Source organism: Prionailurus bengalensis, chromosome B3 (assembly GCF_016509475.1).
Source record: "Prionailurus bengalensis isolate Pbe53 chromosome B3, Fcat_Pben_1.1_paternal_pri, whole genome shotgun sequence".
Lineage (NCBI taxonomy): Eukaryota > Metazoa > Chordata > Mammalia > Carnivora > Felidae > Prionailurus > Prionailurus bengalensis.
The window spans coordinates 99,161,933-99,177,833 of record NC_057355.1 but is presented as its reverse complement, the minus strand read 5'-3'; the positions used below and the strand labels follow the sequence as shown (position 1 = coordinate 99,177,833).

The following is a 15,901-nucleotide window of genomic DNA, read 5'->3' as shown; positions in this document are numbered from 1 at the left end:
GTGTTATGGAAGCCTCTCTCATTTACAGTTCTGGCCACGTTCAACACCTGAACTTGTGTGTCGCCCGTGTTGCCCATCTGCTATATGCACATCGCCCGTGAGTTAGAGAGTTTTCTTACTCAGGGCTTTTGTTAAAGGTGCTGCTTTGAAAACTGGGATGATGTTTGCCGGGGGCTGGGGCAGAGGGCAATGGGAAGTTGTTCTACAGTGGGTACAAAGTCACGCAAGATGAAAACATTCTAGAGATCCGCTGTACAACAGTGCACGTTTAGCGAAGAAGACGGTTGTGTGCGCTTAAAATTTTGTTAATAAATTTTTGTTAGGTTAGATTTCACGTTATGTATTTTTTATCACAGTAAAAAAAATATATGGGCAAGATAAATATATTTTTTGAAAGTGCTGCTTTTTATAGTCAAGGGGCTGGTGCTGAGAGCCTGGTTTAGATGGCTGAGGTCATTGTCTCAGGGGTCTAGGTTGTGTTTGGCTTCCGTTGCGTCATAGTGAAGGTAGCTTCAGACGTGCGCATTTCAGGCTCTCATCAGAAGACCCAACACATTAAAAATGAATTCTTGCGCAACCAAAGAAACCCCCAGATTTCACTCTTAAAATATGAGGTACCTAGAATTTTGTGATGTCTGTTTTTAGCAGAAGTGATTCTGAGTTAATCATGAGGCTGTGTTTTTATTGATCCCATGGAAGGTGGAGAAATGGGAAGCCCGGGGTTGGGGGTTGAAAAGAAGGAAGACAGACTAACCATGTGCACAGACATGAGGTGGTCTGGATAATGGAGGTTCCCTGAGACTCTGTATGATTCATATGGTCTGTGGCTCCTCTGAAGCTCATAGTCTGAAAGGTTGGAATAGTGTTTTCCCCTTTCTCTAGGCAATTAGGCATTGCCTAAAACCCCCAGGGACTAAAGCCAGCTTCAGGGAATACCCTTCATGTCACACCTCGCGTAATTGCACCAGTGAAGTTAATTGCACTGCTTTTGGGGGAACTTGTGTAAAAGGCATTGTGTCTCATGTAAACAGGGAGGTGGTTTTGTGTTGTATCGGACATATTCATCTAGTGCCTCTTGCTGCAAGCCTCCATGCTAACTGTGATGGGGGGCATCTAGGCTGAGCCAAGTGGAACTAGATAGCGTGGCCACAGCGGTGGCTTGCGACATCTGGGCAGGTGGTCTGGAGCTCGCCGACTTGCCTCACAGCTCGGGCCCTGCAGCCTATATTGGTGCTAACGGTTAGTTTGAAAGGACGGAGTGTCAGAAGCGGCCTTTCACCTTCTGTACGTCCAGGGGCTCGTGAGCTGATAGAGAAGCGCTTTCAGTCTTGAGTTTGAGACTGGCCGCCTGCCTAAGGACCAGGCAGGAGAGGAGACTCCCTCATTCTGGTAACGTTACCCTGAGTGACCTGTGTAGCTGTGGCCCTGGTGTGAGTGCCTGTGTGGGCGCCTGGCCAGCCAGGGCTGGCTCCTGGAGAGACCTGAGGTCTTGCTGGGGGTGGGGTGAGGAGTGAGGGTGCAGCATCACCTCTCCTGCCTGCCTCCACCGAGGTCCTCATGGACCAGCATCAGGGGCCAAGGACGTACAGAACCTTCCCAAGGGGCTGGCGAGGGCAGGGGTAGGACTCCCGGGCTGCCACCACCCGCCCTTGTCTCTGTCGCACACAGGTGAGCGCCGTGGGCTATGGGATGGATGAGGTGGAGCAGGACCAGCATGAGGCCCGACTCAAGGAGCTGTTTGACAGTTTTGACACGACAGGCACCGGGTCCCTGGGACAGGAGGAACTCACCGACCTTTGCCACATGTTGAGCTTGGAGGAGGTGGCCCCAGTGCTCCAGGAGACGCTGCTTCAGGACAACCTCTTGGGCAGGGTAAGGTCTGGGGGAGAAGGCAGACAGCGGGAAGTGGGTGCAGCTTCTGTCCGGGGTGGGGGTGGGGTGCAGAGCACGCGTGTTGCAACTTGCTTCTAACATCCTGGCTGTGCGTGCCCCTAGCTGTTAACCTGATAAACAGAAAAAATGTAATGGGTGGGACCCGGCAGTGTGGTTTGCTCGGGTGGCGAGGGCCCGCTTGAATTTGTGCTCTGGAATAAAGGTGTGCCCTGAGCTTCCCAGATGAAGAGAGAGGGAAAAGAGGCAATAAGAGCATGTTTTCCAACTCTTGTTCGTTGTGGATCATTTTGGGAACTCTCTATTCATCGTTGGGGCAGAGGGAGGGGACTGAGATTTCCCTCGAAGAGAAAGAAAACGTAGCAAGAAAATTGCCGCTCACGGGATGAATAGAATGCTGTTATGACTTTTACTCCCAATAAAGCTATTTCTTGTGTTTCTGGGGTGAAGTATTAATTAAACCTTTCACCTAGGAAATAAGACAGGAGGATAAGTAAATACAGTGCAGGTTCATTTAAAACCCAGCAGGACTTGCTTCCAGCAGGGATATGCATGTGTGCCGATGTTAACTTCTGCATTTGACAACAAATAGTCATGTTGTCCCCACAGATCAAGTGACAGAAATGAGTAGGAAGTGAGAAGGGGCCTTTTTTTTTTTTATATATACCTCCTGCTGTTAGTGGAAAGGGTGTTTGATCTGTCTTGACCTCATATTGCCTTCAATTTTTGTAATTATAATTAAGAGCATCATGTGTATGGCTTTGAGTTGAGTCTTGCTGCTGATTGTTGGAATGGATGAGAGGAAAAAATGGGCATTGCTTTTTGAGCTCTGTTGTCATCGATGATGCTTTGTAGACAGTGGTTTTTATCATGTGTAAATTGAGGAAGGAGTCATGAAGCTCAACTTTATTCTGGTGACTGAATTTCTTTTTCTTCATTTCATTTTCGCTGTCTCTTAGATGACAAGTTGGATAAGTGACCTCAGATACAGTAGGATGTATTGACTGTCTGTGACAGGAGACAGATGGGAGTAGTGATCACCCTGAAATTAATGTACAAAGGATGCTATTCCCAGGGGCTTGGCACTATGAACATCATGTTTATCAGGGTTCACACTTAAAGAAAAAAAATGTGAGGTTGTTGTTTGTTTTACAAAAGTGAAACCCATTCTTGGCCACTCTTGGGGGAGGGATTAGCTGCCTGTGAAAACATGTGGTCCCTAAAAAATGCTAAAAATCTTGCTGCTAAAGTCATAGAATTGGGAGGTTTGAGGATGAAATCATTTGTTCCTCATTCATGTAACGCGCTCAAATGTGTTTTCATTCTGTCTCCGTCTCGGACACCTTGGGGAGCTAAGGGAGTAGCGTTTCCCACTACTGTGGTCCTTAGGGATCTCAGCCCTTTTGTTGTATAAGGAATAGCACCGAGAGTGGATCTGTTTCAGTGCTTATTAAAGCCTGAGAAGAACAGATACAACCTAAGGGTTCCTGGAGAGGTTGTCTCCGCATCAGCATAAATACAGATCCCTCTGCTGTGCACAGATTGTACCTTAGCACTTACACAGTTTGCTCCAGATGTTGTACATCTTTGCCCTCATTCAGCAAACTAAAACAGGGGAGCAGTTATCGATTGATTTGTTAACAACTTGACACTATCAGCCTGCTTTTTACGTTTGCTATTTGCCTGTGAATAATGAATACCTCAGTGGTCTGTAGCCTGATATTTACTTAGTGAGCCAGTGATAAAAGTTAAATAGATGTATGCATATTGATTTCACGTGGGAGGTCTCTGGTGACTGTCTTGAGAGCAGGGTTGGCATGAATTAATGCACTACCGTTCGATTTGCATTTTTTATGAAACTGAATTATTCTCCTCAGATGATCACATAAACTTGGCCATATGCTGTTAAGATATTCTATATAGTCTATAGTTTTAAGTTATAAGGAAAAAATTCCTTAGAATTTGCTGAAGAATTCTAAGTGCTAACACCTTCTTGAGACGTTGAGTATGGATTGTAAGTTGTAAAATTGTAAGTTGTTTTCAGTGCCAATCATCTTTCTTCTCTTTAGATGGTAATTGTAGAAAAATGTGTAAGGCTTAGGAATTTGGTTTAACAAGGAGAAAGAAATAGTAGCATGACAAATCTAAATATAGTCATTAATTCAACAAATATATATTGTGTGTGTCCTACATGTTAGGCATTCTGCTAGTCTGTGCAACTTATTTATGTTTATCATAGACTAAGGTTTTCCATTAAATTGGTTTTTGGATACAGTAGTATCCAACAGTTTCCTGCATGCCTAGGGTTCAAATGTATCTTTAAATTTTAATGAGTGTAATTTTTAAATGAAACAAAACTTCCAAGTTTACCTTTATTGGAATTGGGCTGAATTGGTCATTTTTTTTCTTGAAAAAGGAATAAGCTAAAATGCATTGTTTTCCTCAATATGAATATTTTCTGTTTATTTTTTATTTTAAAATCCATCTGTAATGAATTCTTGGCTTTTCTTTTTTAAGCCTAATGTTTCTTTTGACAGTTGTTAAGGAAAGTAACTGAAATTGACTTGCCATTTTCACACCATTTTGCTACTAGGCCATTCAACCCTTTCAATTCATCTATCTGATCTTGCTTTATAACTTGAAGCCATATTCCCCTGAGCATAGTGCTTACTATGTAAGTGTTTGCAATGCCTGAGGATTGTGGATCACTGATTTGAAGGAAGGCAGGACACTCCTGGTAAGGTGTTTCCTGCTACATAATCAAAAGAGCTCCATCCATAGCTTTGTCATCAGTGAAGCACCTGTCAGGTGGGTAGGAGCCCAAGACAAGGGACTCCTGAAGACACTGAAGAACTTACAGTCTGGTCGGGTAATGTGCCTGGCAGGTGAATAGTCCTGGGAGCAAATACATCCTACCAACATAGAAGAAAACAGAGCAGCATTAGCTCTTAAATTGAACCAAGTTTTCATCCTAGCAATTGATATTGGCCACAGGTGCTTCCTGGTCTTTTTGTTTCTTAGAAATGAAATGTTCTCATATGCCTTTCTCCTTTATTAGTAATCAGGACAGAAGTATAATTTACCTTGGTTTTATTGAAGGTGTTATTTATATAGTTTTAAAAATGCATTTTCCTTTACTTATGGAATATAACAACTTTGAGACAAAATAGTCCCCTGAGGTTCTGAGGCGTTTCCTTCTATACTTGCTGATATTAACCTGGATGCTGAAGTGTTCTATGTCTTTGGCACTCTTTAGAATCAAAACAGGCCACCTGGTAGCAGAACTTACCAGTGGCTTCCAAAGAGTCCCATAGGTGTGTGGACTTTGTTCATCAAAGGTGCTTTGAAATTTTTAGTTTTAAGATCTAATAGCTTTACAAATATATAATTAAACTCAGATTTCCCATCTTTCATTTTAAAGTGCTTGGGGGAGTCTTTTATAAATATCGTGATTAATTTCATATGGTAGACTTGCTTGTTTGTTTCCAGTTCATTAAAAGCTTTTTAAAATTTCCTTCTCTTATACATATTTTAACCATTTGAAAAGTAAATCAGAAATACAGAAGCACTTTCTGGCAGTGATTATTTGGACTTGTTCTCTGTGTGCAAAATTACACTTGATCATCAAATAGTGTCTATTTATAACTACCTGGTGTTCATCCTCCTGTTTCATATTGATCTGAGGCTTTTTGAATGCATTGGAGGAAATGGTGGAAACATTTCTCATTGCTCTTATTAAATGTCTGGACCTTTGCTGTATCTTACTGTTTAGCCACCATAGTTTAACCTGAAATGGTGAGGGATATTTTCTGATTCCCATTTTGTCTTATGACTCTGTGTAGACCATCACTCCCTTCTTTTACAACCATCTCTGTTAAGGTTGACTTGAACTCCTAAGGGTCTGTGGTTCCCATTTTTGGACAAGAAGAGAATCTGATTAAGAGGCTGCAAGATTTACTTCTGTATTAATACTTTGTTGTCAGACTTATTGCAAAATTAACTGGTTTTACATGCTGTGAACCTTGAGCCTCTCAGAGGTATTTAGTCTGATGGGAAGATCTTTGGCTCCCAACGAGAGGTGGGAAAAAGTGCTGAAAGACTGTTCTCTTCTACCTGCTTTATTTCAGTAATGACTGTCTCTTTCTCTGGAGAAAGTATGGTCCAGAAGGCTGATCCGATTTCTGCAGTATTCCACTGATACTCTTATGAGTAACGTCTTTTCTGGACAGAGGGGACTTACTGTTCTTTTGTGTCCATCACAGATTTTAGACTTCAGTGTTGACCTGTATGACAAAGAAACCTTAGAAAGAGAACTTGGAAAAGTACATTGACCCATCCAAGGTCAGGCAACTCAGTGGAAGCAGCAGCAGGATAGGAACCCAGATTTCCCCATCCCTGAGTTTGAATACACGTTTTCACAGCCTCCTTGGATTCCAGATATGCAAGAATGAATCTCATTCTCCACGCCCCTCTCATCACCACTACTACCACATCAAGACAATATAATATTAGAGCACAGTCTTTGAAGTCAGACCTGGATTCAAGTACTGATTCTTGCCCCTTTCTAGCCCCTATATAGCTAGGAGTGGAGAATGGATTTGCTAGAAACTTCTTTTGTGTGGCGGTGGTTGCATCCATCTCCATCTGTAGGTGGGGCCCCTTGGGTCAGTCTTGGAGTATGACTTCATACAGTTGCTTTAGGTTTGGACTTGTCTTTTTTTTTATTAAAAAAATTTTAAGTTTATTTATTTTGAGAGAGAGAGAGAGAGAGTGAGTGAGTGAGTGGGGAAGGTACAGAGAGAAAGACAGAATCCCAAGCCCCGGATGTGGGGCTCAAACCCACAAACTGCAAGATGATGATCTGAGCCAATATCAAGAGGTGGATGCTTACCCAACTAAGCCACCCACGTGTCCCATGGACTTGCCTTTTATGATGGGCAATGGGCTTGCCCCTCTCCACATTGCCCCTGTCCACATTATCTATAGTAAATGACCAAAATCATCTGAATGCTTTACTAGAATAAAACATTTCACAACTATTTCTTTCTTAATGAAATGACATCTCTTTGTATCATTTCTCTTTTGCATAATGCTGTAAACATCATTTTCCTGCACTGTGTCCTTCTGAAGAGTCCATATTTCTCTACCCGATTCAGCTAGCTTTTAATGTTTTGAGTGTTCTTCCATCAGTTTCCCTGTGTATTGCTAGATACGAACCTCCTCTGTGTGATGATAGTTACATGGGCCTTTGTCTCGTTTAATAAGATCACTTGGTTCAACACTTGGCTTGAGTTTCTCATCCTGGGTCTGTTTGTACTGCATACATGTGGAAACTGTATGTATTTGATCTCCATGATTGTGTAAGATGATTTTATGCAACGTTAGGTTCCTTATTCTACTTCCTGTTGCCGTTTTTTTGTGTGTGCGGTTTGAAGTAACGTTTTTTTCTTATGTGATACTTACTTTATTTTTGTCGGAAAGGCAAATTATGTTTCTAAAAAAGCATTCGTATGAAATTTGGAAAGGAAAAATGATGTGAATTTCTATTATGTGCTGGTGACACATGACAAAAAAAATCAGATTTGACTAGGCTTCCCATTAATTTAGTGTAAATGTCATGTGTGTTTTTAGTCTGTCATGTAATTTTCCCATTGCTGCAAACTGTCCTTTGAGGCATACAAGATATAGGAATGCTTGTAAAATGAATGGCAGCAATTATTATTCAAATGAGGGGGTGCCAACCAGGGGAAGCATGGCTTGGAGGCTTGTTACTGTGTGAGGTTTAATTGCATTGTATATTTGTGACGATTTCTAACTTTTAACGTAATGCAATAGTAAAGCTCCCTTGGAGGAGAAAAATGGTACTTACAAATTCCAGTTACTGAACTTAGTGAGCCCGCTGATGCACATTTCTTTACAATAGAGGGCATTTATTAACGTTTTGGTTCTGGGATGTGCCCTAAGGGGCTTTTCCACCACATCAGTATTCATGAGCACTGTCAGAAAATAGCAGTCACCTGCCTCTATTAGAGAACTGTCTTCTTGGAAGATGTGGAATTTACTATTATTTAAAGTGGAGGGTCCAGTGTCTCTATGCCCTGGCAGGAGGGAAAATAAGATCGGTTTAAGACTTAAGGCTGCTCCAGTTGTTTTGATCAGCTTGCCACGTTTTTGTTTTTGGATTTCTGGGTGTGTGTGTGTGTGTGTGTGTGTGTGTGTGTGTGTGGAAGAGGTCCATCAGATAGACACTGTTAGATTATGAAGAACCTCTGAGTTAATCAAGTTTAGTCTTTTATAGCCCCTTTTTCTTTAAAAAAAAAAAAAGTGGCTGATTCAGTAGGTCTGTTTTGGAAACTGTTAAGCTCTGCCTGTGAATATCTCAGAGAAGCCAAATGTCATAAAAATGGTCTCTCCAGCTTGTCTTTGTGTCTCTCACAGCACTCACCAGCTTCTATCTTGTAAGTGCTAATCAACTTTCCTCTCTTCTTTCCTCTTCTCCCCTCCCATACTCAAGATTCTCCTCCTGACCTTTCACCCCCTGGAGCCCCAGTGTACTGTTTTACACTGGCTTTGTGTAAAGTTGGGGATTTGATGTGGGGCAGTTTAGGGATTTCCCTGAGAGGTCAGAGAGTGAAGCAGGTCTAGGGCAAGAGGGCTGCCAGGCTTTGATGACTCCAGTCAGAAGTCCTGGGTTCACCAGGCAACCCCAAAACTTCAAGATGTGAGGCCACCAGCAAGGCCCATGCCTTTTTTGTGCTCTGCCTCCTCAATTCCAAGGGGAGATGCCTGCCTTACCTGGCTCATGTGGATGTTGTGAGATCCAAATGACCAAATGCCCAGGAAAGAAGGAACCTGCAATAATACACCCACTCATCTAGTGTTATCAGGATCCACATTAATGCAATTTTCTGATAACAGCATCTCTTACCCCATTTAGTAACAGTCTTACATAACCTTTGGGGATTGCAAACATTTTGTTAAAGTTTTGCCCTGTCAAAGAGGATATTAAACAGCATAAGATTATTCTTTTTTTTTTTTAAGTTTATTTATTTTTGAGAGAGAGAGAGAGACAGAGCATGAGCAGGGGAAGGGCAGAGAGAGAGGGAGGCACAGAATCCAAAGCAGGCTCCAGGCTCCGAGCTGTGAGCACAGAGCCCAACATGGGGCTTGAAACCACAAACTGCGAGATCATGACCTGAGCCGAAGTCGGACGCCCAGCCGACTGAGCCACCCAGGTGCCCCAGCATAAGGTTATTCTTGATCATTTAAAATCTTCTTGGTCTATCAGTTATTTGTCTACATTATAAGAGCAATACTCTCAGCCTTTGTTTTGTGGCACATAGATACTTGTCTCAACACTAAATAAATAACCCCAGCCTATTAGGTTTTTTAGTGCATGTCTTCTCTAACAGTTGGTAGAGTTTTTAAGACAAGGTTTTTTAAGTTTAAAAACTGTATTTTTGTCTGAGGAAAGATAGTTAACGTCTTTACTCAATCCCAAGATGTCAGTAGTTACTTCTCTTAGTACTTCACCTCAGAGCGCTCCTGTGTCTTATTTGCTGCTTCTAATCTATAGTGGTCTGGGAAGCAGGAAAATAAGCTTATAATAAATCAGGCAGAGTGAGAATAAATAGCTCCGGAGCTGGTTCTGTGGCATTTTCTGTGAGCAGAGTGTGTGGGCTTTTCCATGCCTTCCTCAGCTTTGGACATCGCTTCTTTGTTTTCCAGTTGTCTGCTGCTTGATTGTCTGATAAGCCATCTCCGTATAAATGAGGTTTTACTGTCTCAAAGGTCGGTTTGTTTGTATGAGGCTAACTATCCCTTAAATATGGTGTAACAAAGTCTTGGAAGTTGATGAGAATCAACGTCCAGATTGTAGGTATCTTGGTCATTTCTCAAGGTGAGAAATTGAGGTACATAGACTCCTGGTGACCTTCATGGCCAATACTCCCTGAATTGAACTATGTAGGGATCCAATAACCTCTCTCAAAGCCCAGACCCAGCAGACACCCAGAGGTGAAGTAGATAGGACTTGAAGTTCTCAAGGCAAGCACTTCTCTTTTCTGTTCAACTCATAACTGTGTCAAGGAGAAGCCAAGGTTTCATTCAAGTCATTCCCATCACTGTCCTAAGAGAGGAGAAACCCCAAGCTGAGGTCCCCAAGCACAGCAAATTGGATCGGCTTCTCTGATGTTGGGCAACTGCCCAGATACTGGCGGGGAGGCAAGATCCCTGCTGTCACCTCCGCCACTGCCACTTGGCTGTCACGGTCACTTTCAGGGCCAGTTGCTTTGCTTGAAAATGTAGCCATTTCTCTGTAAAGCAGGGGAAACAGTCACCCCATATAGCTATTAGAGTATTAACTACCACTTACCAAGTAGTTGATAAGTTACCCTGGAAGTTCTAGACCCCTTATGTAACTCTCATTTTGATTTCCTAATGCCTCTGTGAGGGAGGTGTTACTATAAATAACATAAAAGGCATGCAATGCTTTTCACACAGTGGCTGCCTGGACCCTCTGTGACATTTCCTGAGAACATGCACTCCACGGCGGCAAGGTCTCTGTCACTCTTGTTCACTGCTCTGTCAGCAGGGCTTAGGACATTGCCTGGCCCATAGCAGCTGCTCAATAAATATTTGCTGAATGAGTCCTAAACTTTAGTTGTTAGAGATCCCCATTTTTCTCTATGAACAAACTAAAGCTCAGAGAGGTATAGTAATTTAGCCAGTTCACAGCAGGCAGTAAGTGGCTGAGGCAGGGTCGGAACCCGGACCCAGCTGGCTCCAGCACAGAGCCTATACCCCAACCCTCCTCCTGCCCCCCGCCCCCCTGTGAGGAAGGAATGGTTCCGGTAGGAAGTAGTAAATGCCTGGCCAATGTCCATGGGCAGGAGAGCCCTTGGGTCTGTGTGGTTTTGACCTGGCTGCTTGGGAAGATGGCCTTGCCCCTGGGAACGGGAGCCAGGATGCCACAGTGCCTGAAGCCCGTACTCTGACTTTGGGACAACAGCAGGACCTGGCCCTTTCTCCTCCTGCAGGCTCTGCAGTGATTTGTCTGCTGTGAACCCTAATTAGTATCGCTTACATTTCTGCAGTGTCTTCACCTTTTCATTGATTGCACGGCCCTGGCTCTCTAGCAGATGTCCTGCCTCCCTTGGCGGATTTCTGCTCTGGCTCCATAGGGTATACTGATTTTCAGTCTATACCATCTAAAGGGAGATGATTTGGGAAAGTAACTTGGAGTGATCAAAATGGTTGTGGTAGAAAAATCACACCTACTGTGGGACAGTATGGTAAATTGCATAGATAAGACATAGGATTTTTTTCCTCCATTGTTTAGATAACTAATGAGGTTTGCTACTTTTCCCAGTATAATTCGCCAAGTGGTTTTTATCTGTCACTCATATTTAAACTTCTAGACAACGTTTTGTAACGGTGTCCAAAGAGACCCATAGCGGCACAAATTACAAATTTACCAACTTTGAATTTATGTATAGGCTTCTGTGTTAATAGGTGCCACATCATCGAACTAGAATTACTGTGAGAAGGAATACCATCTTTCCCTTCTACCCCACGGTGAGGTCACATAAATTTAAATTATGGAAGAATACACTTGGCCATCAAGAAAACTGTTTTACCCCTTTAACCAAAGTATTTCCCCAATTCTAACTGAATATTTACTTAAATAAAACTCATGTTCTTTCATCCTTCTATCAAGGTAATTGTATTTTTAAGAATTCAAGACAAAGCTTCCCAAGGTTCTTTTATTCTTTGTGTTTGCTATTGATTTCTATTTGTTTATGGAGTCACAGGGGCCTTGGGAGATAAATATTATATACCTGCCTCAGGCAAGACTGTATTCAAGTCACCCTCAGATGATAGCTCACCCTCTTCTAGAATGTCTTCAGGGATGAAAGCATCTTTGGGGCATTGTTACAATGGATCATTTACTTGGGAAGTTTTTCCTAATGTCTAACCTAACATCTTTCTGTTGTGGTCTGGTTCAGAAAAATAAAAGGAGTTGAGTTCAAAACGTATCTTTTTCTGAGTGTATAAAGAGGGTTTTGTTATCTAGCTTTCCCCCTCGGGGTTGAATAAATATTGATGTTGATGTTAGGGTTTACGACACGGGGGTGTCAGAAGTGATCAGCCCACTTTTCCCTTCAGTGCTTCAGAGAAATGAAGAAAAGAGAACAAAAGCTGTTTGTGACTCACTTCAAGGCTGTCAGGATGCTAACAAACGGTTCTGGTACCTTGAAGATGGATTTGCGTCCTTAAGGCTGTGGAAACTCTTTTGAACTCATTTTTAATTGTTTACTTTTAGGTGCATTTTGACCAATTTAAAGAAGCATTAATACTTATCTTGTCTAGAACTCTGTCAAATGAAGAACACTTTCAAGAATCAGGTAAGAGCACTCACTAACTTTTCTTCTCTACACTCCCCTTTAAAAATTGCCCAGGGAAGAATTTGGGGACTTTGAAGCATGTCTATGAAAGATTTGGGGCATCTGCCTCTTGCAGATTGAGCAGTTATTTTGAGTGACTTGTCTTCTGATATTATCCTAAAAGCCTTGCAGCTGTTGAACACTGAAATGAGGCTTCCCTACCACAACAGTGTATCATAGAAGAAATAATTGGATTGTTCCTAGGCAATATGTCACATGGCGTGGCAATAACTCATTCCTAGAATGGGCAGAGTGAAGCCGAATGGTACTACCTTCATCCTTATTTCCTGTGTCCGCGGAAGGATCTGAATTGGGGGAGAATTTTGCCTGAAAGAAGAAGAGTGTCTGATTTAGAGATAATTTTACTTAGTAGGTGGATAACCTTTTGCTACAGACATTATCATATATTATAATTGATAACATATATCTCAAGTGATAGTTTTGAGGACCACGTTTTCATTTTTCTGTTTTCAGTGTCTAGTAGAAAGAAGGCTTCACACATAGTAAATATTGAATGAATGTTGAAAAATAAAGAACTTACTGTTACACTTCACTTAGTTTTTTAAAAAGCACCGTAGATTATAAGACATCGTTTTATGTATCTCCAAAAGAAAAAGGTTTTACCAGTTAAAATAGCAAAATGCCATTGATTGTAAGACATATCCTACTGTCACAGTGTTCAAATCTAGGGTGTGTGTGTGTGCCTGCCTGCCTTTCAGTCTGTCTGTTTTGGGTCGGTGAAATACGGTAAATATTTAAAGGAAAGTCTAAGCAGTGCTGATATTTGTTTTACGGTACAGTCCAGTTTTATCAAATATTGGTTGTCAGGCTAGAAATAGGGGTTGCTGTAAATAAGCATGAGGGGATTTTGGGGTGATGAAATTGTCTCACATCTTGATTATGGTGGTGGTTACAGATTTTATGAGTTTTTCCAACCCACAGAATTGTGCACTAAAAGGAAATTTATTCGATGTGAATTACACCTAGATTTTTAAAAACCTGATTTTAAAAAAGATAACATAGAAATATAGTCCAGTTTTTGAGACTGAGGAAAAATCATTAACATTTTGTCACTACAAGGAGTCATTCAATGTGACCTATTTAGATAAAGCACAGATGGGAACTCATTTCTTATCTTCACTGGTGATCTAGTTCTCCATCATACCTTCTGGAATGCTCAAGATTTGTGTCATATCTGTGAACATTATGTTTAGCGGTGTTTTGGGTTCTGGATCAAACATCCCCTTTCTGTGTATAGTACCACCCCAAGGAAGGTTATCGTCAACTCTGAGGCTTGCCAGAGCTCTCTAGAAGCCTACAGTGAGCCTGTGGGGGAGGTTATTGCCTTCTGGAGATTTTCCAGACTACTAATAGAATTTCAGTAGATGACCACTGCTGGAACATGGGCTTTTGTTCTTACGAGGTCTCACATTTTATTGGTATTTTTATTTATTTGAGGTTGTCGGTCATTTTTTTTTTTTTAACATTTATTTATTTTTTGAGAGACATAGAGACACAGAGCACAAGTTGGGGAGGGGCAGAGAGAGAAGGAGACACAGAATCCAAAGCAGGCTCCAGGCTCCGAGTTGTCAGCACAGAGCCCGACGCGGGGCTCGAACTCACAAACCGTGAGATCATGACCTGCGCCGAAGTCGGATGCCCAACCGACTGAGCCACCCAGGCGCCCCATGAGGTTGTCTGTCATCTTGATAACAATAGCACAAGATCTTGGGACCCGGATTAGAGCTTTGGTGACATCTCCACATTTTAGTTAGTAAGAGCCTCCGTAACATAAACTCGGTAACATAAAGTTTGTGGTTCTTCTGGGTGCTGGTCATGTGCTTTTATGTCGGTTTGGAATGGGCAACTCTGACACTAGTCCGCATGACCTCTTGGCTGCCCTTTCTTCAAAACCTGCATGGTCACCTGCCAGAAGATTGTCATAATAAATGCACAGACTTACGGTGACCCCAGATGTGAAGGGTACCGCCTAGAGTTGTTCAGTGCTGGGATCTAAATAATAGGATGAGGAGGCGGACAGAGGCTGGCCTAGTTTGCCAGTAGCTGGGAAGTAACGTTGATGAAGCTAGCTCCAGATGCTGGTTTCAGAGTTATGTGTGTGCCCCACTGCCGTGGAGGTCAAGACCATAATTTGGACGGATCTTGCAGGACAGCGCCCAGAAGGGATCTCGATGGTTTTGCTGTGTGCCACATGCTTCGGGTAGGCTGTAGCAAACCCTCATTACAAAGCTGCCCCAGATCGGTGTGATGGAGTGGCAGAGTACTTATTGATAGCAATGTATCCAGCATTTAAGGGACCTCCCTAATGTTTGGCCTGGTGGGATAAAATCTAGGATTGAGCCAGCGCCGTAAAGGGCATTTTATCTCAGAGGAGGCAGTGAGTCAGCGCTTCCTCCCACATTCCCTGCTTTGTTCCTGACATCTCTGCTTTTTCTGTCTTTTGCCCGTCTCTCTCTCTCCGGCCTTTCCAGTTGTTCTCGGGGATCATGCAGTTCTTTGCACTGAAACGTGCTCCCACCCACTCTAAAATGTGATTCAACCCCCACAGGCCGACTGGCTTGGCTGGTGAGAGAGAAAGAAGGTTCCGGACTCAAATGCACTATCAAGAGGCCGTCTCAGTTCACCCCCACCTTCCCCTTTATGACGATAACTATCATCTAAATCATAGACCGTATGATTGTAGGGCTGGAGAAAACACTGACAACTTATCGTGAGCACCTGGAGGCCCAAAGAGGCACATTGCTTAACTGAAGTCTCACAGATGGTGGCCCAGGAGGATGCTGAGGGGCTCACCAAGGGACTCCCCCAATCTAGGAAGCACGTTAACCCCCAGTTGGATGAGCTGGAGGTAAACCCAGTCCTCAGTCAGTGCAGTATGGCCAAAAAGATTCTGACAAGTGGCCAGAGTCAGCAAGAAGGGGAGGAAAAAAAAACAAGTTTCACCTGATCATTAGTGACAGAAATGCCTGTGTCTGCAGCATTATTTGGCTTTTCAGTACTTGTACATTTGTACGATAAGGGCCAGACCTGTGCTATTTTTGTTTTGTCTTTTGAAATCGATGGACCGACTAGACTTTGGGAGAAAAGATTACTCTTAAACTGTGGAAGGTGACCGAAAGAATAGGGACACAGTGCACAGCCTTTGAAACAGAATGGGTCATGAGTGGAAATTTTATAATACCTAAGATTTTATAAGTTATACCAGATGCTGTACCAGACTATCCCATAGAAAATCCAGCTTGATATGGCGGAAAGGCCCCTGAGCCAGCAATGATAAAATACTGGCTCTGCTTTTCTAATTGGGTGGCTTTATATGTCACAACCTTTGGGGTCTTTGGTCACCTCATGTGGGAAAGAAGTTGTACTGGAAAATACTTAAACTCCGTTCAGCTCCAAGATGGAGTCGTGTTGTCTCTGAATATCTAAATGACATCTAAATTTATGGAAAAGGCTAGCTTTGCTTTTCTGTCAGATTTTACCTAACATAAATCAACATTACAAGGTTCTGCTTGCTAAGGGCAAATGCCCAGTGGATTTCATACCTT

The 15,901-nt window shown here is 42.6% G+C and overlaps 1 protein-coding gene across 10 annotated transcripts in view; it reads left to right on the top strand.

Annotated features, from left to right (window-relative positions):
- The window catches only part of NIN (ninein), a 99,085-nt gene that overhangs the window by 7,493 nt on the left and 75,691 nt on the right, over window positions 1–15,901 (top strand). For all 10 annotated transcript variants that reach the window (XM_043556120.1, XM_043556117.1, XM_043556121.1 and 7 more), the window contains 2 exons: window positions 1,669–1,872; window positions 12,215–12,296. In XM_043556120.1, the coding sequence (XP_043412055.1) occupies window positions 1,690–1,872; window positions 12,215–12,296 (265 nt within the window). In that variant the 5' untranslated portion in view covers window positions 1,669–1,689. The remainder of the gene's footprint in view (window positions 1–1,668; window positions 1,873–12,214; window positions 12,297–15,901) is intronic.